The 27974-nt window shown below is 33.6% G+C and overlaps 3 protein-coding genes and 1 pseudogene across 4 annotated transcripts; all 4 read right to left on the bottom strand.

Annotated features, from left to right (window-relative positions):
- Positions 1 to 283: 283 nt before the first annotated feature.
- LOC105165469 (protein trichome birefringence-like 41) lies at positions 284 to 5202 on the bottom strand. The gene is made up of 5 exons (XM_011084488.3): positions 4830 to 5202; positions 2644 to 2818; positions 1893 to 2068; positions 1546 to 1704; positions 284 to 794 (listed from the first exon to the last, which is right to left on the bottom strand). The coding sequence occupies exons 1-5, from the start codon at positions 5075 to 5077 to the stop codon at positions 497 to 499; spliced, it is 1056 nt and encodes a 351-aa protein (XP_011082790.1). The 5' UTR covers positions 5078 to 5202; the 3' UTR covers positions 284 to 496.
- A 1748-nt stretch (positions 5203 to 6950) lies between these two features.
- LOC105165468 (Leucine-rich repeat transmembrane protein kinase) lies at positions 6951 to 15597 on the bottom strand. The gene is made up of 24 exons (XM_011084487.3): positions 15334 to 15597; positions 15085 to 15259; positions 13829 to 13900; positions 13654 to 13722; positions 13464 to 13535; positions 13297 to 13368; positions 13088 to 13159; positions 12907 to 12978; positions 12718 to 12789; positions 12528 to 12599; positions 12380 to 12451; positions 12187 to 12258; positions 11424 to 11489; positions 11178 to 11240; positions 11058 to 11090; positions 10919 to 10959; positions 10029 to 10408; positions 9709 to 9904; positions 9230 to 9376; positions 8905 to 9023; positions 8578 to 8788; positions 8207 to 8444; positions 7667 to 7817; positions 6951 to 7499 (listed from the first exon to the last, which is right to left on the bottom strand). Exons 1-24 carry the CDS (start codon positions 15410 to 15412, stop codon positions 7137 to 7139), a joined length of 2979 nt encoding a protein of 992 aa, XP_011082789.1. The 5' UTR covers positions 15413 to 15597; the 3' UTR covers positions 6951 to 7136.
- A 1412-nt stretch (positions 15598 to 17009) lies between these two features.
- On the bottom strand, positions 17010 to 27597 carry LOC105165467 (uncharacterized; annotated as a pseudogene). The gene is made up of 14 exons (XR_016063222.1): positions 27242 to 27597; positions 25782 to 25921; positions 25343 to 25395; positions 24829 to 25200; positions 24474 to 24522; positions 24310 to 24389; positions 23804 to 23910; positions 22781 to 22895; positions 22255 to 22398; positions 22094 to 22159; positions 21928 to 22008; positions 21695 to 21823; positions 17754 to 21619; positions 17010 to 17593 (listed from the first exon to the last, which is right to left on the bottom strand). The product of XR_016063222.1 is annotated as an uncharacterized LOC105165467 (transcript).
- On the bottom strand, positions 17232 to 17525 carry LOC148784852 (putative leucine-rich repeat receptor-like serine/threonine-protein kinase At3g14840). The gene has a single exon (XM_088876533.1). The coding sequence runs from the start codon at positions 17523 to 17525 to the stop codon at positions 17232 to 17234; it is 294 nt and encodes a 97-aa protein (XP_088732659.1).
- Positions 27598 to 27974: the final 377 nt, after the last annotated feature.

The following is a 27974-nucleotide window of genomic DNA, read 5'->3' on the forward strand; positions in this document are numbered from 1 at the left end:
GAGTTTATTAAATATATATATATATATATATATATAAATTTGTGAGGAAAATGAAATGCGAAAAAAGTAAGGAGAGAAAAACCTTGATCTGCAAACAATATACTTTTCTTGTGGTATGTTTATAATTTTATTTGATCATATTTCTTTGTTTAAATTATCGATGAAAAGATGTCGCTTTTTTTTTTTTGGAACTATTATGCACTAATTGTTTACCTATTCTTGTGTTGGTTACAAGGATTTAATTTAATTTAATTTTGAAGTATATCTCACAAATTATACGGTATACCAAAATATGGAAAATACACACACATTATGAGAAACCTTGATCTACAAAACTCTCCCTATAGTTCATCTCTCAAAATAATAGTATCTTTTACAAACACTCCCAAATACAGACGGAACTAATGTTTATTTAACACTTAATAAGTTCCCTTTTTCTCAAAAACTACATTTATATTTCTTGACCTTTGAATTTTTGCATTTGCTAGTCACAAAATCAATTGAGCAATAGCACTAGTCGATTGTAAAGAATTAGATTCCAAGTATCAGGGACTCCCGGCAGGCACCAATGGCTGCAGTCCATCCCTCCCAGCCCATACACAGAAGGGTGCCCGTCTTTCCTCAGCAGTGAAAGATTTGTTATGTCTAGCAACTCCACATGCTTCTTCATTCTGCTCAACACTTTCTTCAAAACTGCTAGAGCAGGGGGCAATCCCCCTGGGTACGTCGACCCTGCCACCGGCTCCCTCTGCCCCACGCACGATTTCGCTCTCGGTTCGTTCCACGTGCTCCCACTATTTAAATATTTTGCAAGATATAAATTGTATATAATAATTAAATACATCAATAATTTTAAAAATTAAGCGGTCTGATCTAACCCAATCCAACAAATTTGAAATCGAGCTGGATCTTTTCTTTTTTCTTTTTAATCAAGATTCGAGTTGGGTTTTAAAATAGGATAACTTACAACGATTCTTTTTAAAGTTTGACATATTATGAATACTCTCTCGTTGTTTGAAAAATTATAAATCCCCCTTGATATTTGATAAAATTATGTAATTATTAGATGGAGGTATGAAAATATCAACTTTATCTTTACTGTATTTTTTTATTCTTTTTTGAATTAAAAAACATATAAAAAAATTAAATGAATGGATGAAAAAATTTTAAGAATTATAAAAAAAATTATCCACTTAATCCATAATTTTTTTTTAAAAATAAATAAAGTTCTAATTTTTAGTTCATAAGAAAATTTTGATCAATTCACCATAAAAATAGATGAAAACCTAACGATTTGGGCTAATTGTTAGACAACCATTAAAATCAAAAGATATTAATAATTTTCTAAATAACGAGAAAATATTCATAATTATGTGAAATCTCATGAGATGTCATTGTAATTTAGCCTTTAAAATATTGTATGTTGGGCCCAATGTGTCTGGTCGTTATAGTTTTTGTTCGATCGACAAGACTGGATGCAGACCGAACCGACCGGTTTTCAAACTCTAATTTCATTGTGAGGGGCATTAGTTGAAGAGAACTGACTTGTAATGTGATGGAGAAATCCCTTGAAAGAAAACCTTGGTGTTGGTGGGATCAACGTTAGTGTCCACCCATTTGGCCCATGTAGTTAGTGCTTTCTCAAAGGCGACAACCCGGTCCATGTCTTTGTATAGCCGCCCTCCTACCTCTATATAATCCCATCTGCACAAAAACATTAATAATTTAATGCCTACGATGATGTTTTGTATACACGGATATTATTGAATTATTAAAAAAATAGAGATAATTTCTATAATTTGACAATGATGAGAGATTACGTAAACTAAGGTAATTATTGTTAACTAATTACGAATAATTATCTTTAAAATATATGTCAGCGTAGTACTTACGGTTGTGTAGCCCCTCGACGGTTCCACCAATGCCAGGTATTGAAGATTAGCACGTCGATCCCCTTCCAACGTTTGCAACCTTGTATAGAGTCCAATTTCAGGATTCTACCCTCAGCTTCTCGCACGACATCTACCAAATACACTGTGTGATCGAGCATCACTTTAACATCGAAATCCTGCAAAAATATAAAGCTCTTAATAACTTTTAAAAGAATAAAAATGTACTATTTATTAAGTCACTTTAACAAATAATTAATTTGAATTCATTTAGGAAGTGGGGAGCCATACATACATGAGAAACAAAACAGAGGTGTTGAAGGACCATTTAGGTTGTGAAAACATGACAAATCTTCATCACATGATGCAATAACATGGTTTGTTTTGTCTGTTTGGTTGAGAAACCAAAAAGTTGTAGACATGTGCAACTAGGAATGGTAATTTTTCCTCTTATGGCCATCTAGGGTCACGTGCCAAAACATGTACTAATTTCTGACGAATGTAGCATTTTTTGGGCAACATTTGGGCCAAATGTATTACTTTTTTAATTATAATTCTGAATTATAAATTTAAAATCAGAAAAAAAAAATCGCCTTATATATAGTTTTTACGACCAAAAGTACATTTTTTACAATAAAATAATAAAAAATTTTAGTCAAAATTAAGCTTCAAATAATTAAACAGTAAGTGCACTATCCTTAATGTGATTAATGTATAATTTATAGAAAAATAATAATATATGGCATGAACTGACCGTAAATGTGAAGGTGGAAACTTCGGCGGATGCGGTCTCCATGTAGTAGTTAGCGCCGGGCACGGAGGAGTAAAGCATGCATATGAGTGACTGCCATTGGTTTCGGCTAAGGGAATCACCCACAAACATGATGCTTTTCCCTTTGTATCTCCTCAACAATTCTCCCCCATCAAATCTGCACCATTTTTCATATTGTTTATTACTATGTTAATATATTTAAATTCAAATACTAATTTAATATATTAATTCTAAATCAATCAACGCATTCAAAATAAATAAAGAAATAAGATAGTATTATTAAAAATAAACTACCAACCCATGAGACTCAAATTCACAACATCGTAATGGCAAGATCTTAACCTAACCACTCAAGCAATGCCCGATTTGCAATTCTGCACTGTTTTATTGACATCTTTCTTATTGTAAAAATGAGTCTACTTTATGCCCCACAGAATTCTCTGTTTATAATTATTATATAGCAGTTGCCGGAATTAAATGGATTTGGTGATGCCAACGTTTGAACTACTTTTTTAATTCACATTGAAGATAGCAACAGTACTTGAAAACTATACGTGCAAGACATTGCAATTGAACTTTTTGACACATTAGGCCCCATCACTTTGTTTTTTCTTTTTTTAGAATAATTTTGTTATATTATTCATTATACGCTACATAAATATAGCGTGTAATTATAATTCAACTCATTTTAAAAAAAAAAATTATATACAAACACATCAAATATAAATTATTACTAATTAAAGGGTGTTTGCAAAAACTTAATTCAATGTGTATTATGCTTCTTCAACTTGTTAATATTTTCATAAAATTTTTATTGTTCAATAACTTACAATGTCTCAAAAATAGCCTCTCCTAAACCAAGAAAGGAAATAGACGACAAACACTTCTATTTAAGGAATATTTTAGTACTTCCCAAATACTTTGTTCCTATTATGTGACTTCTCTTTTTATTAATAACCGAAACCAAACTACTAATAATTCATTTTGATATATCGAGCAATGTTTGAATTCTTTTTTATTACTAATTTTTTATATGCCTTCCACTTTTATTATTAATTATCTTTTTATTAATAACGAATTTTGATATATTGAGCAATACATCAATATAACTGACAACAATAAATAAATTACAATAACTCACATAAAATAAGATAAATATCCACACGTCCAGTGGGACTCAAACTTATTCATGGGACCTCAAATTTAGCCTTAACCACTAAACTGAAACATTATATATATTCTTACTACTAATTTATTTTATAGTATTATTTAACATGCAGATCAAAATTTCATGCAAGTACCTCCTGTTAATTGCTGATGCCAACACATTTAAAACTTAAAAAAATAAAAATTATATGGTCAACGTAACATAGTTTAGTTAAAAAAATTGAGATTCGAAATTATAAGATTATGGGTTTGAATTTTAACAATGTATGAGTTGTTATTAATAATATTAGAATTATTTTTAATTGAAGTTTTATAATAATTATAATCAATTTAGTAAAAAGATTTAATAATAATATGTTACCAAGTGGTTAGAGAGAAAAGGCTGAATTGGTTGAGAAAAAAGTGAATTATAACATCGGGATCCGGTGCAAGCACAAGACATCCCGTGAGTTTTAATGATAATTTAATGATTCTCCAATCTCTACCTCTCATTGACAACACAAAGAATCTATGTCGGCATTTCTCATATCTCAGTAATAAATTTTAAAATTATTATTTAATATTTTATGAATAATATTATATTTTTATTTAACAAAAATTGAGAAATTGACAACTGTAAATCCAGAAATGGGGAGTTGGGAGTGGAAAATGAGAGAGCAAATTAAACAAAACTTTTCTAGAACAATAATTATTTAAGGTAAAGTTTTCTTCACTTTTTTAATTACTCTGTCTTGCTTTCAAGATTCTCTCATCTCCGCCAACTTATCTTCTGCGGTGTCACTGTCACCCCACACCACATTTATCATTATTATTATTATTATTATATACTATTTATTTTAATTTCAAGAATTTTATCAATATTAACTGCTAAAATCAAAAGTATTTATGTGAAATTAATATATAAAAAATAAAAGATTAAAGTTTTGTAGTAATTAATAATGTTGTTGGATGAGATGCATCATATAAATGAAATGCTTGAAATGAAGGAAGGAAGCAGATACCTTGATAAGTTGCAGGCATGGGGTTGCCAGGTGTAGTTAAGGTAGAAGTGATCGGGGCGTCCATTCTTCTGGCAGTTGAACTCTTTCTGGATGAAGGGGCAGGATGTGGAGTTGTAGAGAGGGTATGATGAGGACTCACTCACCAGTACCCAACTCCCTTGGAACACATCGCACCTGCTTTTCTCTGCATTTGATTGGTGGATAACAAGTAGCCCTACAATCACCACTACTACTCCCCCCACACTCATCTCTCTCTCTCTCTCTCACTGCAAAACCCAAATCAGAGAGAAATGGTTTAGACTTTAGAGAGAGAAAGGGAGAGAAGGGCAGCAGTCCTCCACAATATCCTCTCTCTCTCTCTCTATATATATATATATATATGTACGCATGTATATTGTTTGGGATGGGGAGGGGAGTTATATGGTAGGTTGGTGGGAGAGTCAGTAGATGGCCCACTGTATTGGATGCCAATCTTCTTAATTCCGCTCTCGATATTATTATTATTATTATTATTATAACTAAACTGCTTTAATTTTTATTTATCATATAACTATTTTTTTTTTCAGGATTTAGTGTCCTACCTTTCAAGTACGGTAAAAAATCTATAAATTATTATTAATAATATCGAGATCTCGTAATTTTATTAATTTAAAGATATATTAATAAACATTTATAAATTAATAATATCCGGATCTTGTAATTTTATTTATTTGAAGAGGTATTAAGTAATTGAGAAATTAATAACTTATTAATTTAAAGAAGTTTTTTTTTTTATTTAACGAACCTATATTATTTTTCATGAATAAAAATATATACATTGTATTGACTAATTGAATGATGTTTATGTAAAATATGACTAATTAAATATGCAATGGAAGTTGTCTTAGTATTTTATAAAATTATTAATTTATAATGTTATTGAAGGGACCATAATTTTATATAAGGGTCTTATGAAAAATTATAATCTTATTGATTTATCAAAATTATTAATTTAGACCTCGGGCCCAAATCGGGACCAAAAAATATTATTATTTCAAAAAAATTATTAATTTATAGAGATTCTATTGTATCAACATTTATTATATTATTTATGGTACAATTACACTGACATCATAAGGTTAGGTCTAATTACTATCCACTATCCGTTGCGAAAATATAAGTACACTCATTGAGATTGTAGTTGTTATAATATCTACAACTACATGTTATCCAATGACGAAATTTTATACAAATACTGTCTGAGTTGAATTACAATAACAATATCTCAAGGGGCGTATTTGAAATTAAAAAAAAAAGTAGGGGTCTTTGTGTAGTTAGATCTAACTTAAAGGAGGTGTGGATGTAATTTATCGTATTATATAATGAGTGTGTGTGGCACATTGACTCTAATAATTGAACAACAAAAACTTGTTATTTGATTTTCTTTTTAAGAATTATACTTACAATATGTTTGGTTGGGGTGAAAATGAATATACAAGAGATAGTTTGTTGTTTGGTCAGAAGGAGGAAATGGAGGTGAAGTAAAACTCTATGTATATGAAACCTCTCCAGAGTCCAATTTTATTTTTATCAGAAATTGGGCGAAAAAGTGGAAGTATAAGCCAAAAAAATAAAAAATAAAAAGTACAATTTTTACATTTATTTACTATATTACCCATGTATATATATAATTTTTTTCAATTCTTTTCTCATTCCCGACGATAATACTGTACATAATTGTCAGAAAAAAAAAGATAACAAAATCACTGAAAATGTGTGCCTTTTTCAATGCATTCGGAGATGATTTATAAAGTTGTTGATATCAATAAAGACGCTGATGTTTGAGTTCGAATTTGTTAGTCAAAAAAATTATTAGTAATTTTTATTTTATTTAAATTAAATAGTTTCGAATAAATAAATGATACTCATTTCCATAACTATTTGCCTAACATTTTAGAGAAGATATATTATAAGATGCTTTAAATAAATTCTGTGGAACACCACCTTATATGAAGAGCTTATGAACTAAAATTTACCACCAATTTAAGACATCTAAAGAGCTCTCAACAGACATTTTGAGGAACTCATAATTATAATCTCAGCCTAACACCTCTCAGTTGACATTCGTTTATAGTGACTGTATCACTCAAAGCAGCATCTTCACTTTGTCATAACTCAACAACCTCAAATACTTGCAACATAGATATTGAGAAGTATAATAGTGTCTGCGCTAGTTGTTTGCTGTCTCTTCCACTGTTGCATTGGGAAGGGAGACAAATAGGAAAAACAAAGTTGAAAAATACAAACAATTTTCAGGACAAGTTGCATTTACTGATCTCTCTTCTCCCAGTAATCAGTATCCACAGTAATTGGATAGAGATCAGCAGTAGAGGCCGATGATGCCGTCCAGGGCACATCCATTGATATACTCTGGCCCTGACCATCGTGTCCCGTGGTTGCCGTTTCCTTGTGCTTCATGTTGTCATTTGAGTCTAGAACAAACTCTTGAACACCAGCTCTTCCCTCAAGCATGCTCACCACTGCTGACATAGTCGGCCTTTCCGCAGCTACAGTGTTTGTGCAAAGGAGTGCCACATTGATAGCCATCATAACCTCTTCTCTATTGAAGTTCGATTCCAATCTTGGGTCGACTAGTTCCATCAGGTTTCCTTTCTCCTTCAAGGAATTAGCCTAAGAGAGGAAAAGGAAAGAGCTTAGTCGGAATTATTGTAAATGTGCCTTAGATGATCAATGAAGCGCAGAAATTATGAACTTTTTCCTTTTTAAGTTAAAGAACAAAGGTTTGTCTTCCTTTCACTCTATAGTTGTTAGTTGCACAGCTGATTGTAAGTAGTTACCCAGTCGAGAAGATAGAAGCATTCCTCCTTCGTCTTGATGCTAGTGTTGCTTCTTCCACTGACAACTTCCAAAAGAACAACTCCAAAGCTGTAAACATCTGCTTTGTCTGTCAAATAGCCTCGCATTGCATATTCAGGTGCCATATATCCACTGGAAAACAATTATCATGTCAATAACGCCCCCATTAGTTTTCTATCCAAAAGTTCCTATGTTAATTCTGCAACAGAATCTTTAGCATTCTATTTGTTTTCTGGAAGTTTTCTGGCAAAAATTAAACTTTAAGTACAGGGCTAGAGATTTACTCCCAAGTGAAAATCGAATTAGTATGCATAATTTAAAGAGGCAAAGGATACGTAAGTGTGCTCCGTAAATAGCTCTATATTTAAAGAGGGACACATTTGTTGGGGGAACAGATCGAGCGGGGAATACAAAAAGGCAAAAGGAAACTCTAGATGAGTTGGAGATGACTTTAGTAAAGAAAATATATTAGTTTCTTTACATTAAAATAGAAGCACGGACGATTATGAATGATTACTCACAAGGTTCCAGCGACGCGAGTACTTATATGGGTGTTATCCTCTTCATCAAGCTTGGCAAGGCCAAAATCAGATATCTTGGGGACAAGATTCTCATCAAGAAGAACATTTGTAGCCTTGATGTCCCGGTGGACAATTTTCAGTCTTGATTCTTCATGGAGATAAGCCAAACCTCTTGCTATACCAATACAGATTTTGTGCCTCGTTGCCCAATCCAAATGAATCTGGTGTTCTTCTGGACCTGCAAATATTTAGCTTGATAACATAATCATAAATCACAAAAACACGGACCACGAGCATTAGTTCATTTATGCCCTTTTCATCCTCTAGAAGTAAAAGCAGCGAAGCTAAAAAAGAATTATCTTGAAACTTACCAAATAGTGCTCGAGCGAGGCTATTATTTTCCATGTACTCATAGACAAGCAATAACTGGTTGCTTTCAATGCAGCACCCATATAGTTTTACCAGATGAGGGTGTTGCAGGGCAGAAATCATGCCTATCTCATTCACAAACTCGCGGTTCCCTTGCTTTGATTTGGAAGAAAGCTGCTTCACAGCAATTATGGTACCATCTGAAAGAAGACCCTTCAAATAACATAGAAATGGAACACAAAAAATCAGAGGGGCACATCAAATGAGGCCAAAAGATCGATACAAAATGATTGTTCATTAGAAAACTTTTTTGTTGTTGTTTACGCTACCTTGTATACAGGACCAAAACCACCTTCTCCAATCTTATTAGCTGGATCAAAATTGTTTGTGGCAGCTCTAATTTGCCTTAGCGTGAATGAACCAGTGTGAAGGTCTAGACCCTTCAGATCTGCAAAAAGAGTCATTTAACCATAGCGTATGTCAGACAACTGCAAACTCATTTTGATTTACAAGGTCTGACTCAAAATAAGATCAACATGTAAACTGGATGGAATTGATCCGCACCACATTCTTGTAAAAAGTTTATATGCCTAAAATATAATCTAGACGATTAAAAATCGAAAGCAAGTTTGGTTTGTCCAGTAATTTCAATACCATTTTGCATCGTGTCTTTGCGTCTCAGACAGCCTTTCCACCAAAGAATACCCAGAACCAGTAATACAGTGAAAAGACCTGCCACGGCTATACCAACTATCACACCTGCAGAAATGCTGTTTCCATTTTCTGATGGTGGTGTAAAATCTGAACAAATTTGAGAGAAAGAGAGAGATCAGATTAATTTGTTAACATAATCTCTTTCATGGTCATTTACTAAATGTAAATGTTAAAGCCACGTTCATTAAGGGAAGAAAACAAAATGTTTCTGCTTCAGTGTGAGAAAGAATGGTGCTAAAGGCTTAGGCCAAACCATGAAATCCTGGAATTGACCCTCACAAGAATTCGGAACAAGTATGGATATTTGATTTCCATGTCCAATCTACTGTCCTCAATGCCAGAGAGCTATAGAAATAAAGAAAACAACTTCCTCTTGTGTGTTCAAGCTACAGTAATCCCAGAGAGAATTCACAACTTACCTGGATCAACAGATATGGCTGAAATAAGAGGACCATATACACCTCTAACGGGAATACCATTTGTCCCTTTTCCAGCCCAATAGAAACGAATATCCAAGGTATTATCGGTTACAACTGCAGCGAAGTTTCTTCTGATTCCTTTGTTAACGCCACCTGCCTCATTCTCAATGTTAAAATCCTTAAGAACCAGCTTTCCCTGAAGAAATCAATTCCAAAAATCAACAAATAATTTGGCAAGATCAAAAAGAGGTATTTTCCAGAAATGAAAAAACACAACAAAAGAACTGTTCTTTCTACAAATTTGGCATACATTCAAGTACCTGAATGTAAACGTCAAATATACGCCTGCCAAGACTACTGTATGTTCTGTCATCAGTAAACATGATCTCTGCAAAATGAAGGTTTACTGTGTAGTTTCCATTTATCAAGCAAAATCCATAATAAGTCAACGACAGGGCGGAAACCCGTGCATCCGTGTACAGCTGGGAATTCTCCCCAGAAATGCTTGAGCTGTTTGACCAGATGAACGAGTCTCTGGGCCGGTCATCATCCAAGAAGTGGCCGGTGCTGCTGAATCCCCAGTTTGTCTTACTCAGCACGAAATTGGAAGGCCCGCCAGAATTTGAATCATCTTCGTAAGTAGTTCCTTTATCATCAACTGCTTGTCTTCCACCACAGTTTATGTGGAGAGAGTAGAACCCTGAGACAAAAAGATTAAAATAACTTCTTAAACTTTACTTTAACACTACAATCTGCAAGGGAAGGAAAGAACCACATTACATAGGCCCATCCAAGGTGTATAATTTCTTTGGTACAAACTTATAAATTGAGACAGTCCTAATTGAACTGCCACACATCATAATGTGATGGATGGAAAAGTGGATTTTAGGTGTTTTATAGGTTTGTTCCCCAGAGCAATAGCTGGAATCATTAGTTGACTGCTTGTTTGTCAGTAGTGTTTTTGAAAATATTTTCAAAGAAAATGACTAATTTAGGTATGAAGCATAATTTGTGAACATCCTGAAAAGAATGGAAGCATTCAAAGTCTAACAAGTGGACTACAGCTCAGTGTCCTCTCTTAGAGATATTCATTTGTAATATTGTCAATGTTATATAGCTTGAAGTTGTTGAAGTGCAATTCTGATTGATCATCCAAGGGAAATGAGTAAAACAATCGATGTATAGATTATGTTGTTTGATTATCACTTACTTCGCTCGCAACGGAAGCTTCGTAAGCACGAAACGATACCACTGTCAAGGCAATGTGATAAGTACCACAAGTGAGATTCATATTACATTGAAAACTGATGCGTAAATGGCCATGTATGAAGTAAGAATAGGAGACTTACGAGCTATTTGCTTTTGAGCTTGCAAACAAGTTTCTGGACAATAATTGGTAAAGATTTACTCAGATGAGGAAATTCAAAAACAACAAGTATCCAATAGAAATAAAATGTAAGTAGTCTCACAGAGTGCGTGGCTGACAATTTTGGGCCGAACTTTCAGATGTGAGGTTGTTGTAAGATAGGTCACTGCATAGAAATTGAACAAATTTAAACCATTTCTTTTTTGGATACTTCAGCAAGAAAGTAGCATTTTCTGGCTATTAGTATTACAAAACAGCAAGCAACCACGAGTGGGAAAAAGAACATATAAAGTTGAAGAAGCCACATGTGGTAAATAAGCAAACATAAAGAAGAGGGGAGAAACCTTACATGCTGTCGCCCTCTTTGAGCATCCAAGGCGGCAGAGACCCAGTTAGGGAGTTTCCAGTTAGATAGCTGAAAAATGACCGACAGAATTAGCAAGTTAAACCATCCTCTTCACTGCTACAAGTTTCTGACTGTTAAACTGGAAGTAATTTTCTTCAGAGAAATAATAGCACAAAGGTGATATAGTTTCAAATGGATCCGTTTATTCACTTACAAATAATGTAGCAGAAGTTCTAAATGTTTTTAATGATGCTAGAAAAGGAGCCGAAAGCAAAGAAATCTTATCCATATACCTTTGAGATGAACAGTTAAAGCAAGAAGATCATAGGCTAAGTGTAGATTACTTGAATCATTCAACCATTACACGTAATATTGCAATTTAAAAGTCCAACACCCAAAATTAACATCACACAAGAGAAAAAGAAGCGAAGAGAAGTCACTTAACAGTACCGATCCACCATCCCCTGTTAAAAACCTTACCCTACAAAAAACCGTAAAACTATTGTCTGTTGAAGCTAGAGAAGCCATTTCCAGAAGTATCGTAGAATTCCTCCTTGTATCCCTTTTAGACAAGCAAAGTTCAATAAACTATGAGCTCATTGCAAATTCATTTGACTATTAAGTTGCATTGTAGCTCAAGCCATTTTCTTGGTCCATTTAACTTGTCTTACTTTTGCCAGGTAAGCTATTTGATCAAAGTTAAAATCATAAGTAGTCAGGTTAAAACTTAAAACAGCCACTAAAGCTTGTCAATCGAAAATCTTACATGTAATCTGTGTTTGATAGACCAACAAAGCTGTCGGGAATTGGTCCACTTAATTTGTTGAAACTCAGGTCTCTGCATAAGAAATGCCCAAGTTAATAGGAATCACAAGGTCCCACTGACTAAAAAACTGATGCTTTTCCAGTTTCTATGATATAAAACACAAATACTAAGCAGGAAGAAGGATTCTACTAACAAGACTTTCAATCCTGTCATTTCACCAATATAACTTGGCAACTCCCCGACGATATTGCAACTCCTTAATATCCTGCAAAACGAGGTTCATCGAGTCAGACAGAAGCAATGAATTATTTTATAGAGAAATGTATAAACATCACACTCACAGCGTCTTCAGCTTTTTTATGTTACTAAGAGGTGGAAAAGTTGATTCATTTCCATTCAAGTCACTGATTCTCCTGCAAATTCAGGATCACGATAATTACATTTAAACATCTGAGTTCTTCTCATTCTCAAAGAACACTATTACTTTGACATTTAAACAAGCTTATACAATATATCATAGTCTACACTCACAAGTCAGTCAATTTGGTTAAGGAAGCGATACCAGAAGGGATTGGCCCGGCCAGACCACTAGCCTGAATCACTCTGACATAATCAAATGTGCAAAGTCAGCAGTTGATTGAAAGCCCAGAACGTCAAGGGCTAAACATGAAACGAAAGATCATTGAATTACTAAAACACCAAATGTTAATCAACCCTTACAATTTTTCGATATTCGTCCAGTTCTGGATAAAGCCAGGTATGCTTCCTACGAAGTTATTATCGCTAATACGACTGCACCAAATGGATGTTGCACATGTTGGAGATCAGAACAAATTTTGGAGCTGGTATCAACCAGTAAAAGATCACAAATGAAAAAGAATAAAGATGGGAAGAAACTTACAAGTCCCTCAATGTAATCAAATTTGCTAGATTTGGCGGCAACTCCCCAGTTAAATTGTTTGAGGTAAATAGTCTGAAGGCAATGATGTTAGAGAAAACAAACTCAATCAGCTTCAAATCATACTAAGAAAAAAATGAAATAAAAGAACAATAAGACACACAATCAACAAAATAAAACAAACAGCAATCTTCCTAATTAAAGAGCCTTACAGTCTCTCTATCCGAGGAAGATTCCCAAACTCTGGAGGTATAGTACCTGACAACTGATTGTACTCCAGGGTCCTTTATAATTTTTCAAAAAAAAAAAAAAGAATCAAGAAAAAATCCCTTTAAACTTAAAAACAAAACACAAGTGGGCAAGAACCAGAAATTTTTACAGATTTGCAAGCGTAGAGATGTTGGCAAGTTCTTTGGGAATAGAACCCGTTACACGGTTCGCAAGGAGAGAACTGCATCAAAGCAAAACTAGTCTGTAAGAATCAAAGGGCCAACTCCAGAATTCATGCTCCATTGGTCACCTAAAATCACACAAACACACACACATATATATAGAAGAAAATGACGTACATATTTACAAGTTTCATGGAACCCCATTCTGGAGGGATGGTGCCGTTAAGATAGTTCCGTGTCAGGTCACTGCGAAAGAAGACATTCAAACATTATTTGACAGTTAAATCAGTTAACCTGATCAGGGGGTTGTGTGTGTTTGGATGGAGAACGAAAAGGGGTAATATATCTTTACATTTCTTGGAGGAAAGGTAGTCTGACCAGCTCTCGCGGGACTGATCCATTGAGATTCTGGGCTTTCAAAATACTGCATTTGGGGCCACAAAAATGGACTCATATAAAATCGTTCAAGTAAGCGTAATGTACGTTCATATTTAGATAATCTATTTGCATTTGATTTTGCCACATAAAAAATCATGTTTCTTTTTGTCAAATTTAATTTTAGATAAAGCATGAATTACACCGCCCTCTTTTCATATTTTTTGTAAAATTACAAATAAAATTTAACAATTGTCTAATAAATTTTCTATCCTGAAAGTCCATTGTAGTATTTATTTGTTAGATAAACATTAATTCAAATGAGGTATTTATAAATTTTTAAATAATAAAAAGGTATACTTTTTTATCTTTTTGCCTTGTACGTCTACTTTTCCGCCCAATTTTGGACGAAAACAAAATTGAATTCCAAATGGATTTCATATAAATCGAGTTTTACTTCACATCCATCTCTTTCCCCTAACTAAATACTAATTTATATTTTGTATGTTCATTCTTACTTCCACTTCTCTTATACTCTCACTTTTTTCCCAAATCAAACACACTCTTAAATAAATGGATAATTGTCTTTATCCAAAAAAATTATAGGTTTTATGACACAAATGAATTAACCCCGTATTAGATTTTAGGCACATTTGTTACGTATTATAAACCAAATAGAGCATATAAATATAACCTGAATTTTTTTTATATTAACCACAATTTTTCAGATCACATATAACTTGTTTAACTAAAGTTTCCACGAGGATGGCATATTTTTCACTGAAAATAACGTGTTTTTAATTAATTCTTTAAAAAAATATCTCCAAAAAATAAAAATTACTTAAAAAATAACAAAAAGATAAATCAAGTTTAAAACAAAATCATGTACATACACCGTAAAAAAATTCCAATTAATTTGCATTATATATGAACACAACAAATATTAACCATTAATCCAAATCGACATTGTGTTGTATGATAATTTTCACAATCGATATAGATAAGAATTTGTCGTCACACTAATATTATTTCTCTTGTTGATACCTAAGTCAACGACGTAATTTTTTACACGCAAATATCATAAAATTAAGAGTTAATATTCATCGCGTACTTACGATTTACCATTTAATAAACTTTATATTAATCCATTTAATTTTCCAAATATGATTGAGTAATTTGTGACATTGCAAAGAGAGAAAGTCAAAGAGAAGTAGAAAGTAATTCATAACTCACATGCTAACAACATGGCAAATGGTATTATTGGCAAAAGTGCAGTCACAGGTGAGTGCATTCTCAAACCCTTTAACCGGATTCTGGGTCGCCCAACCCGATAACCCGCTGCATGGATCCACACTGAAATTCCAGTCCCTCTTCCCCAAACTCCTTGCTATCACCTGCAAAGACTCCACTGCCCCAACACAAAATTCAATAATAATAACAGTATTTTAAAAAACGGGTTGCCCGGAAGATCATGTATTGTACCTTCATCAGCAGGCAAAACGGGTTGCCCGACAGCGAAACAAACAAGGCAAACGAGCGCGATGAGCCTCGGTACTAACATGATCACGCATACGAAAGCTGATCTTAGTATGTATTATAAAAGCAGAAATGCAGGTGAAGAAGAAGGAAGAGAATGAAGAAATATTGAACGGTGGAGATGGGATGTATGGTTGATCAGATGACCAAGACTTGCAGAGTAAAGTAATAGGAGGAATCTAAGTGAAGAAGCCTAGTTGCAGTATTTCTCAATGGCGAAGTTGAAATATGCATTTTTTTTCATAAATAAAACAATAGGACAAAATTAACAAGTCGCATTTGTCAAACATGTCTAATTCATTGAGTTGGGCCATTAATGTCGTGCTTATTTCTTTTTTTTTTTTCTAAATTAACTGCTGTGTCAACCTATTTCTGAATATATATAATAAATAATTTTTTATATTTTTAAATATATTATAAATAAAAAATCAACATAGTTCATTAAAAAAAAAATTAACTCAAGAGTATTATCCACGTAATAAAAAAATTAATGTCGTGATGCTACAAATCAGTATTTATAATTGAAAAAGTCGTTTCAATTTTATATTAGTACAGGTATATATGGTGGTAGGGATCCGAAAATCAATTGGGTTGGTGGGTATTTTTCAGAAATATGAATTCGGATTCAGAGAATTAAGGCGGGGTCTGAGAACGAAGTAACTCTTACTTGACTGGGAGCAAGCAAGACCTGCACAGCGTACGTGCTACAGTCCTTGGCTGTACAACGGAGAAGACGTGCCCACTTGTCTTTCTTTTATTTAAAAAATAATATGTATAATTGAATTTATTAAAATATTAATAATATATATATATATATATTAAATTTTCAGATAAAAATCATTTAATATAACAATAGAGACAAATTAAAAAAGAAGTTTCGGATTCGAATCTCAATGCTTCTTGTTTAGATTTCACATGAAGGAGTTCTATATAAAATTTGTGCGTTAAAATATTAATATTAATATATTTTCTTTCTAATAATTTAAATTTTTAAATAATATGATCATTTAATAGACCTACCTTATCAATTTGGCCAACTTCATTAAGAAAATATAACCATTGTAATCGAATTAATGCAATAGCAATTAAATTTTTCCCCTAATGATACAAGAAAAGGACAACAAAGTGGGCCCATCATCCATTGTAAACACAGAAAACTGTGGTAAATCAAGAAGTCAACAACGACTGGTCAACGCTGTGGGTGTTGCACAAACGATTACAATTTTTATTGTTCAAGTTGTGACAGTCGAGTTGACCAATAAAGGATATTATTAGAGCATTTGGTAAGGCCGAGCACTCTCATTTATTGTTTTGTTTTGCATTGAAGAAGCAATGCTTCACTGTCCCATTTGGATGTATCTATTTTAATTCACATTGGAGTATATATAAGTCATATATTTTGAATTAAATAGAAATTCTACTTAGAATAAAAATAGATAATTCTAGTTTTAATATAGATTCGATCATCAAAATAAAAAGGGTACATTATAAATTATCATCCAAATTATGCCCGTTTTTACACTTGACATCTAAACTTCTTTTTTTTTTTTTGTTAGTTGAAGGGAGTAAAAAAAAAAAAAATCATTTAAATTATGTGTAAAATTTCAAATATTTATAGGACGTAGGTTGAATTTGTAACGACTCATTAATTACAAAATTGAATTTGAAAATTTTATTTCTAAAATAATATTTATAAGTTCTAAGAACATCTTTCTTAAATCTTTTGCGCAAGTGTTGTGAGAAACATAAAAATGTTGAGCAACAGTTATTTGCTTTCTCTTCCGCTAACTGTTGCATTGAGGAGGAAGAGAAAAGTGAAAAACAATTCTGGCCATAGGTCTGCTTTACTGACGCTCTCTCTTCTCCCAGTAATCAGTATCCAAACTGAGTGGATAGAGATCAGCAGCAGAAGCTGAGGAAGCCGTCAACGGCACATCCATCGATATGCTCTCGCTCCAAACGTCCTTGATCGTCGTCGCCATTTCCTTACTGTTGAGGTTTGTAATGGAGACGTTAGAATCTGAAACAAACTCCCCAACACTAGCACTCCCCTCAAGCATGCTCACGACTGTTGACATAGTCGGCCTTTCTGCAGCTACGACGTTTGTGCAAAGGAGTGCTACATGGATAGCCCTCATAACCTTTCCCTGTTGAAGTCGTCGGGTTCTAGTCTTGGGTCGACTAGTTCCATCAACTTTCCTTTCTCCTTCAAGGAATTAGCATAAGAGAAGAAAATCAAAGAGCTCATTCGGGATTCTTGTGAATGTGCATTAACATGCATGATAAGTAAAGTGGTTTTGTGTTTCTAAGTTAAAAGAACATCCTGACTTTGTGTGGTAGTGGTATGAAGGATTCTAAGTTGTTACCCAGTCAAGGAGATAGAAGGCGTCCTCCTTCGTCTTGATGCTAGTATTGCTCCTTCCGCTGACTACTTCAAGAAGAACAACTCCATAGCTGGAGACGTCTGCTTTGTCTTTCAAATAGCCTCGCATAGCATATTCAGGTGCCATATATCCACTGAAAAATCAAATATCATGTCAATAATGTCTCTATGTATACCTGCTCTGTTTGTTTCACAGGCAGCTTATCTCTTAAAGAAATCTAGAGGAAGTATAGGATGCAAATATCCTTTAAAGAGGGGCAAAGTATGTGAACCTATTGCATCAATGACTTAAGCATGGTGGGACTGGAATAGTAACCTAGATAGCTTTTGATGGACACGTGGAGTACAATTGCGTCAAAGAGGAAAGAAGAAAATGTAGACCAGCCAGAGATAAATTGAGTAAAGAAAATATAGTTTTTGTTCACGTATAAATAGAAGCACGGATGAGAATGAATGATTACTCACAAGTTCCGGCGATGAGGGTGTTGAAGAGCAGAAATCATGCCTATTTCATTCACAAACTCACGGTTCCCCTGCTTTGATTTCGAAGAAAGCTGCTTCACAGCGATGATTTAAAGTATGTTTAAATTACACATGCCCCTAAAATTTTTCTTGGAAAAAATTTTGCTTGCCTATCGCAAATATTATTTGTTCTCCACTATATATAAAAGCACTTAGAAGTATTATAAATTTTACTTTTAATCATTCAAAATCGTAGAAGATTACAAAACCTGTCCAAAGTTATGTTTGTTTAAAGTTAATTAAGTTTTTCTCTCACATTATTTGTTATTTTTCAACTTAATTTCTCATTTTTCTAACAGAGAAAAAATACAATAATAAAATACTTATATTCTTGAATAAAATATAAATAAAGGGAGTTATTTTTTAATATTTAATTAAATTTATTCTCCTCACCTCAACTCGAAGTTCTACATTGTCATCATCTTCGCTCGTTGCAATTGTTACTATGGATATTTTTTTACAAGTGAAAGCAATGACTTATTATTATTATTTAAAATAAATAGATTATAATAATTTATGTTAAATATTTATATCTCACTACAAGAAAACAGACTTTCTTAAGGTATGATTTTATTTTCAATACTTATAGGACCAAAATTGTCCAAAAATCAATACTTATAGGATCAAAATTGTCAGTCCTATACTTACGGTCCCAATTCTGTTACCCCTCATACTTACGGGACCATTTTTGCAATTTTGCCAAATTAATAAACTTGGCTATCCTAAAAGTGGAAGGAGTTACGCTAAAATAGGCTCTTTTATTTCAAATAAAAAAAAATATAAATGAAAGTAATTGTGGCACCGAGTTAAGAAAGATTTTGTACCATCAACAGAAAAGGTGAATTGTTTTGAAATTTCTTCAACATTGGGGGCTGAGGTGGATTTAACATTAGAGATGGTAGGCAATAAACATCTTGTTCGCTCCAATTCCATCTAACCCTCCCAGTCCCCAGCCGTGTTGCAAGTATACAAAAGCATTATACTAAAACTAGTATGAACATAGAACATACCATACACGAAAATTTAAACTTCTAGAACAATAAATTACCTTAACCACAATGCTCTTGCTTGAAACACTACTACCAACATCGAAATACATAGCTTGATGAAACTATGTCTCAATAATAGCAAGGGGATGAAATCCCATTACAACATTCAAAAGAATCAAACACCAAGAAAACTAACTGAATAATCTTACTTCAGTAGCACCAAATTAACCAAATAATATCAAGAATCACAACTAAATAGAAAAGTCCAAGAAACGATTCAAATATCAAGCCAGTTGCACCGCAAACCCACAATCACAAAACTAAGCTAAAATTCCGTCAGAACATCAAAATAATCAAACATCGAGAAAAGTAACCAAACATTAAGAACATCAATCAAACCAAATTAACCAAAAACAAAATAAATAATCACACCACAAAAAAAAGTCTAAGAAACTGATTCAGATTCATACCAGTTGCACCACAAACCCACAATCACATAACTAATTACAAGACAAAATTAAAACAAAATTCCAAGAAACTAAAAATTCAAGAATCATAGTCCACAAGAATCACAAAAAGCATCCCACAATTACAGACTAATTAGAAACAAAAGATCAAATCCAAGAAACAAGAATGAACAATTAGGTCATCAAAATGCACCAAAACCCACAATAAATCACAGAAACAGTGCAAACCCACACACACCACAGTTACAAAAACAATCAAAATACAAAAAGCACAAACCCAAAAATCACACAACAATCACAAAAAACACACAATCACGAACAACCACAAGAAAAAAAGATCATAAGATATTAGTTGCACAAAATTAACGAAAAAAAAACATCAAGCACCACAACCAAAATGAATCCACAGTAACAAAACTAATTACAAGATAAAATCAAGCAAATTCCAAGAAAGTAAGAAACTGAAAATTCAAGAATCATAACTGACAAAGAAACAATCAAGCATCACAAACAACCACCCACAATTACAATCTAATTAGAAACAAAAGATCAAATCCAAGAAACAAGTACCAATAATTAACTCAAATTGCACCAAAACCCACGATAAATTACAGAAACAAAAGAAATCCACATAACCTCTCAGTTATGAATACAATGAGACCATAAACAACACAATCTCATAAACAATCAGAGAATAAAATCCCACAAATCACATAACAATCAATGAGAAAAGTACCCACATTCACAAAAATTCATAAGAGAAACTCGCGATCACAAAAAGAATTAGAACACAAACCACAATCACAAAAAGAATCACAAGACAAACCACAATCACAAAAAGAATACAAACAACCGATAATCACATAAACTATTTAGAAGACAAAATATCTAATCAAAGAAACAAGTTCAAACAATTAAGTCAAATTGCACCAATATCCACAACAATTCAAGTAATTTCACAAGACCACAAACAAAAAAGATCAAACAATCAAAATACAATAAACAATACAAATCCAGAAATCACACGACAGACAGAAAAAACCATGAATCATAGTTAATCACAAGACAAACAATAATCACACGTCAAATTACACTACAAACAGTACAATCACATAAACAACCAGAATAAAATTTCACAAACCACAGAACAATCAATAAAAAAAAAAACCCACAATCACACAACTAATTACTGAAATTCCATTAGAACAACAAAAGAATCAAACACCCAGAAAACTAACCAAATATTGGAACATCAATAAGACCAAATTCACCCAAAGAAAGGTCCAAGAAACTAATTCAAATATCACACCAGTTGCACCCAAGCCCACAATCACAAAACTAATTACAAACAAATTCCAAGAAACTAAAAATTCAAGAATCATAATCCACAAGAAACAATCGAGAATCACAAAAAGCATCCCACAATTACAAGCTAACTAGAAACAAAAGATCAAATCCAAGAAACAAGAACAAACAATTAGGTCATCAAATTGCACCAAAATCCATAATAAATCACAGAAACAGTCAAACCCACATAACACCACATTCACAAAAACAATCAAAATACAAAAAGCACAAACACATAAATAATTCTGAATAAAACCCCAAAAATCACAGACCAATCAAAAAAAGCCCACAATCACTAATAATCAAAAGATAAAAAGAATGAGAAGACACCAATCAGACAAAATTAACAAAAAAAAAAATTACATCAAGCATAACTACCAAAAAGAAAAGGTCATACCTTGTATGTCAACTGCCAAATTTATCTTACCTTGTTTGAGTCATTCACATTCAGGCGTGTGACTGAATGTTGATGTCGTGAACAGATACAATCAATCTTGTCTTGGTCCTTTGGTAGGAGCGCCTCTCTATAGGAAAAAGATATTGATCAAAATATATGCCATGATTCAAAAAATTAAGCAATTCAAACCATGAAAACGTACTGAAGATGCAACTATGTTCCTTGCCATGATGGAAGCGCACAATCACCATAAGCATTGGATTTTCCAACCTTTGAGCTGGTTTTGGATGTTATATGGTTGCTAAAATCAATCTATCCGATTCGATATTTTCTACAAGCCAACAAGCAGCCATGAAATTCAAATTTGGAAGAAAGAAACACTGTTTCATCTTTTCGATGAGAGTTTACTCTAGTTAGGGCACAAAATAAAATTACCTTGAAAGTCCTATACGGTTACAGTTGTTCGACATCAATAGCTAAAGAAGAACCTTGTACACTTTTCAAAACTTGTGTCACCTACAAGAGGAACAAATTAGATAAAATTATGATCCCTAAGGAAATCAAGAGATCTCTAACAAAGTTTTAGAACTTTGCGGCTTACATGCCATTTCGTGTCCACAAGCCCTGACTATTTCACTAAAGCATGCTTCAGCAGCTTTACGAACATCTAGTTGATTAATCCAAGGGAAAAGTTAACCATACAATATTATGAGAAATATTGAAAACTCTATAGGACAAATTTAACTTTGCTAGAGAAAATACCATAGCAGATGCAGAGGGTAAGCAGATGTATAGCATGAGGAAACTCGGACAGTCCAGCAAGTTGTCTTGACAACTAGTCAAAAAGATCTTTGCGCCCTTACACGCCAAACTTAGTGTCCTCGAGTCAACAGTTACACATGTGACCTATAGGGAAGAAAAAGCAACAAGGTTGACAATACATGAAACAAGGATGCAAGGAAAAAGAATTTCTGAATAAAAAGAAATTTTCAGCAAGATAGCATACATCAAAAGAGAGTGACCTTTTTCTTCTCGAAATCCAATCACATATCTATGTCTATAGTAATAAGCTTTTGATCTATTACAATGTTTCTGATTCAATCAACATTCATTCTTTTAAATATTTGGGACACGAGAAAAAGTATGGGTAAACATACTGTCGGAAGAATAAGAAATCATAAAGTTTAATAAATATTTACTAAATTTATAGAATAAAATTGTAAAGTAATCTCTACACCTGAGAATGGTAAATAGATAAGCGGATAATAGTAAAATTGCTTCTACTTACCTCAACATCTTTTCCGTTTTAGCCATTTTGGATGAACTTCAAGACGCAGGTAATAATATCAGCTTCCCGGATGTACGTGGGACCAAGTGAAACAAACTACGTTCCTGAAAGCATGCTGCAGAATATACATAAAATGTCATGAGATTCCATTTACATTAAATCATATTTTTGTCCAATCATATAAAGGAAGAAAGCAACACATCCTGTGATATTTTCTGTTATCAAAAGATGTATTCTCTTCTCATGAAATTTCAGAGGCTCTTAGATGTAAGATTATACCAGTTAGAAAGTAAGAAAAAAAGAAGATCAACTCTAAAGATAAGCTATGTACGAGTCCATGTGAAAATATGCATTATTGTGTTAAGTATTTCTTTGAGATGAGACTAAATCAATGAGACACATTTCAGAATTTCTTTTGGTTAATGAAGACAAGTAAAGAAATTTTATGCCGATGAGATCTCGTATATCTGACAGACTAGTGGAAAGACAATACAAGAGTTATTGCTAATATCTGAAAGACTAGTGGGAGTAAGTTATTTAATACAGCAAATTCATCAAGTTTGCCCACATATAGCAAGACTTATGCTCATTGAAGAAACCGAGGAGCACTTGGGCTAGTTTGACGACATAAAATAATTTAAACACATCAAATTTTCCTATATTATAGACTGTTGTGCACTTCTTCATGTTGCACAGAAACCCAAAGATCCAAAAGATTTTACACGCCTGCCTTCTTTATAGCACCACCTACATGTTACAGCACCACCACTTGGTGCAGCCATTCGAGAACAACTGCCTCTACTAACAGAGACTAGCAGCGTAACTCGATAACTAGCCGTATTTAGGCTGCAGTACTGATTACTAATTACGTTAATAGCGACACCTATAAAGCGTTTACGTCTCCTACTAACTAAATGGGTAGCAACAACGATGCCTATACTGAACCGCACTTAGCTGTACTGAATAGAATGTCATGATAACTTTAGAATCAGCAAACAGACTGTATATTCGACATAATGTTACCTGCAATTGCTTGAAGATGGCAGTAAGCAACGTAACTGATTAAAATCAGAAAGCTCCGAGTTATAATTCATGTTCTTGACAGGAAGCTGAAGACACCCCTTGGCAATCTGTGGGGCAAAAGATTATAAACTTGCAATTTGAGAAGGTCATATCAAGTGAACTCTACATTTTAGCTTTACATTGTAACAACATATTCAGTTCAGATCCACAATTTGGTCTTAGGGAGGGGTTTCATTATGCCAGAGTTCCTAATACAATTTTTATTTTAAAAAAAAGCTTTAAATGATTGAACCCCCGCCCTTTTTAATGTTGGTCTAAAGTTTAAATTCTTTCAGAACCAAAGAACTTCTTAAAGATTCTAATGAATTCTCAAGATACAACTTCCGTTCACATAACCCAACAACTACCCTTTTACAAGACAAAAGGGTACATAGTGGAACAAAAATCAATATACAACTTAGTAGGAATGAGGAAAGAACAATAAGAGGAACAAGCATCTAACAAACCTCTATCAGCAGGTCCTATTTTCGGTTGAATAGGTCGTGGTGGATGATAAGTTGGTTCTGCGGTAGTGGATCTCCTCAAACTAGCACCACAGAATAAGTAAAATATTTTATCAACATCATTTTTAACTGTATCCTACTATTAGTTGCATAAAACGTTGACATACTCTAGTAACAGAAAGCTGAGGATTCCTATATAATTTCTCCAGTAGGTGGCTGCAAGATAGAACACATTAGCATTTATAAGCCAACATTTATAAGCCAGCCGTAACTTAGGAAGTCATTGAAAATCAGGAATTCTCACAAATCATGTTATGCAGTTTATGTAACTTTTAAGTGAAATCAATTCCAGGGAAATCAGAATAGGTATAAAGCACCTTTATAGCATCCTTTTAATAGCAATCACCTTCCTTTTTATCACCTTTGTAATGAGAACATCACCTAACAAGGACTTTGGAAGAAATTTATAGCAGGTTTGCGAGAGACAGATTCAGATGGCAGTAGACTCAGAAGATGTGTTACCTAGAATTTCTTGAAGATGGCAGCATGCAAGCTAATTCATTGACATTTAGAACCTGCGGGTCAGAATTCAAGTCCCTGACAGGAAGCTTAAGACGTTCTTGCTCAAATATTGGTGCAGTTATCAAGCTTCTTGATGTTTGTCCTGGCCTTGTACTGAAGTCTGAAATAGGAAGTTCTAATATTGGCCTTGACATCATTCTCGAAGCATCACTTTGCTGCAAAATTTCTATGTCTGGCCTTGGATTGAGAGTTTGTAGCATACTAGGAAGTCCTGGCTTTTGCACTGTGGGGCGAGTTTGTAAAATATAATCGACATCTGGGTCCAGCGTAACAGAATTAACATTCTGAGACACACTTCCAGCATTTTGTTGCCTGACAGGTACGGAAAACTTGGCATAATTGTAGAATTTGGACAAGAGATAAAATGGCGGTTAAACAAATTTATATTAAGCAAAACCTTTGATCAAGAGTCTTCTAGTGCTTCAGTATGATTTGTGCAATGAGTAGAGTATACACTCCAAAATAATGACCACCATTCTGACAGAAACCCTTCAGGAGGTTCCAATGCTGCAGAAAGAAATATATGTAAAAGCAATGATACCTCAAGCAATTACTACAGCAAATTATTGGAACATAGTATACTACGTTTATTGTGCAAGAAAAGAATAGTGTCAACCCTCAATTGCTTAAAGAAAAAGTTTGAGCACCAAAAAGCATTTAAACCAGTACTTGTTATTCATAAGATATCATAACCAAGTATCACTCAGCATTGGCTTAAATAACCCAAAATCAACCATGCAATAGCACTCAACTCAAAAAAAATTTAGCCATAGATTAGATACACTTTCCAAAAATAAAAGTTTCCGTCAAAAGAAACTAAATTCAAGCAAACGGATTAGTTCTTGTATTAATAGATACAATAGTCTCAAGAAAACAATACATTTCTTAAGTACATCAAAAGAATCTTGAAAGTGATCGAGAGTCAACCTACCAATAGCCTTGGGACAGACATTAGCCTCTCTGGCGAAAATCTCAGGCAGTTTCCTGCATGTTGTTTCTGATCAAATAATTGTGAATGTACATATGTTCCAGCCTGCAAAAAAGCCAAAATCAATGAAATCATAAATACACACGACGCGGAAAAGCATCACGCAATAACATGTCAAAACAGACCATTTCAGGAAAAAAAAATCAAGAAATCACAATGGGGCAAAAAATAAAGAACTCAAGATTTTGTTAAGTAAAACTATTGCTCCATATAACGTGTCCAAAACCAACAAAAAAGAAAGAACAAAATAGATCACGAAATTGAAAAAACCCTCAAGAAAATCGAGAAATAAATCAAGAAATAGAAAAAACCTCAAGAAAAGAAATCAATTTAGAACAAAAAAAAAATCAAGAAATCACTCAAGAACCCTCACGAAGTTCTTAAGAAAAAAGCGAAAGCATTCCACGGTTAATGTAGAAAAGTAAGCATTGATGCGAGGGAAGCCATGGAATGAAGCAGGGAACAATTTATTCAAAGAAAATCATTTACAGTAGCTGTTCTTGAGTGTCTGTTCAAGAAGACGAAGTCTTCTTTTATAAGCAGTTTAACAGAGTTAACTCTCAAACTAATTAACTACCAAAAGATAATTGTGAATGTACATGTTCCAGCCTGCAAAAAAGCCAAAACCAACGAAATCATAAATACACACGACGTGGAAAAGCATCACGTCATAACATGTCAAAACAGACCATTTCAGGAAAAAAAAATCAAGAAATTACAGAAAGGCAAAAAATAAAGAACTCAAGATTTTGTTAAGTAAAACTATTGCTCCATATAACGTGTCCAAAACCAACAAAAAAGAAAGAACAGAATAGATCACGAAATAGAAAAACCCTCAAGAAAATCGAGAAATAAATCAAGAAATAGAAAAAACCTCAAGAAAAGAAATCAATTTAGAACAACAAAAAATCAAGAAATCACTCAAGAACCCTCACGAATTTCTTAAGAAAAAAGCGAAAGCATTCCACGGTTAATGTAGAAAAGTAAGCATTGATGCGCAGGGAAGCCATGGAATCAATCAGGGAACATTTTATTCAAAGAAAATGATTTAAAGTAGCTGTTCTTGAGTGTCAGTTCAAGAAGACGAAGTCTTCTTTTATAAGCAGTTTAACAGAGTTAACTCTCAAACTAATTAACTACCAAAAGAAACTAATAAAGCGTGCATAAGTGAAAAGAAAGAAGATAGCCAACGGCTACAAGGAAGCGTGTTTCTCACTTAACAAATAAAAGAACCTAGAAAACGCTACATATTAAATGCGACAGCAACTCTGCTGTAATTCTTCCTCCCATCTCTTCTGTGGACGACTGCAGATAAAAGTAGGACAAACTGCCTATAATTTTGCAGTTAAGAGTAGGACAACTCACATCATCTGAGAATCCCAGTGCTCCATGATGACAAAAAACAAAAAACAAGAGAAGAAAGAGAAAATGGGCAACAAAATAGTTAACAGACGAACAGAAGCCGGAGAGATCAGTTCAAAGAAATCTTAATTCTTGATGGGAGAAGAAAGCCTAAAACTCAAGCGAAAAGAAAAACCCCTCCGAGAGAATTTAGAGAGTGAAAGTGAATGGGTTGGTGGTGGCGCGGTCCAAATGCTAAGGAAGCCATGCAGTAGAGAGCACTGAAGGAAAAGCAAAATTGGGTGCCAACCTCAGCAACCCCATTAGATACACCACCACCCAAGAAAGAAAACGGAAAATTAGAGAAAGAAACTTTGTTTGGTTTTAATTTTTTGGGATGGCCTAAACATTCTCAGTATTAGCTTATTCATTTTTATATTTTATTTATGTGAATTTTTTTATATAAAATATAGGCAAAATTGAAATATTGGTCCCGTAAGTATGGGGGTGGCAGAATTGGGACCGTAAGTATAGGACTGGCAATTTTAGTCCTATAAGTATTGATTTTTGGATAATTTTGGTCCTTCCGACCAAAATTGCCCGAAAACGCGGCGTAGAGATTTGGGGCTTAGGGTTCCGATGTCCACGTGCGCAACTTAAACACGTAGGAGCTTACGTGACCAATGACGTGGCTTTAGGCCGGAAAAGAGGCCAATTGGGCCAAAGTTACACAGTCAGCAGCACGCGTGGCCTGACA

Source organism: Sesamum indicum, linkage group LG12, assembly GCF_026168435.1.
Source record: "Sesamum indicum cultivar Baizhima isolate 11 linkage group LG12, ASM2616843v1, whole genome shotgun sequence".
Classification (NCBI taxonomy): Eukaryota; Viridiplantae; Streptophyta; class Magnoliopsida; order Lamiales; family Pedaliaceae; genus Sesamum; species Sesamum indicum.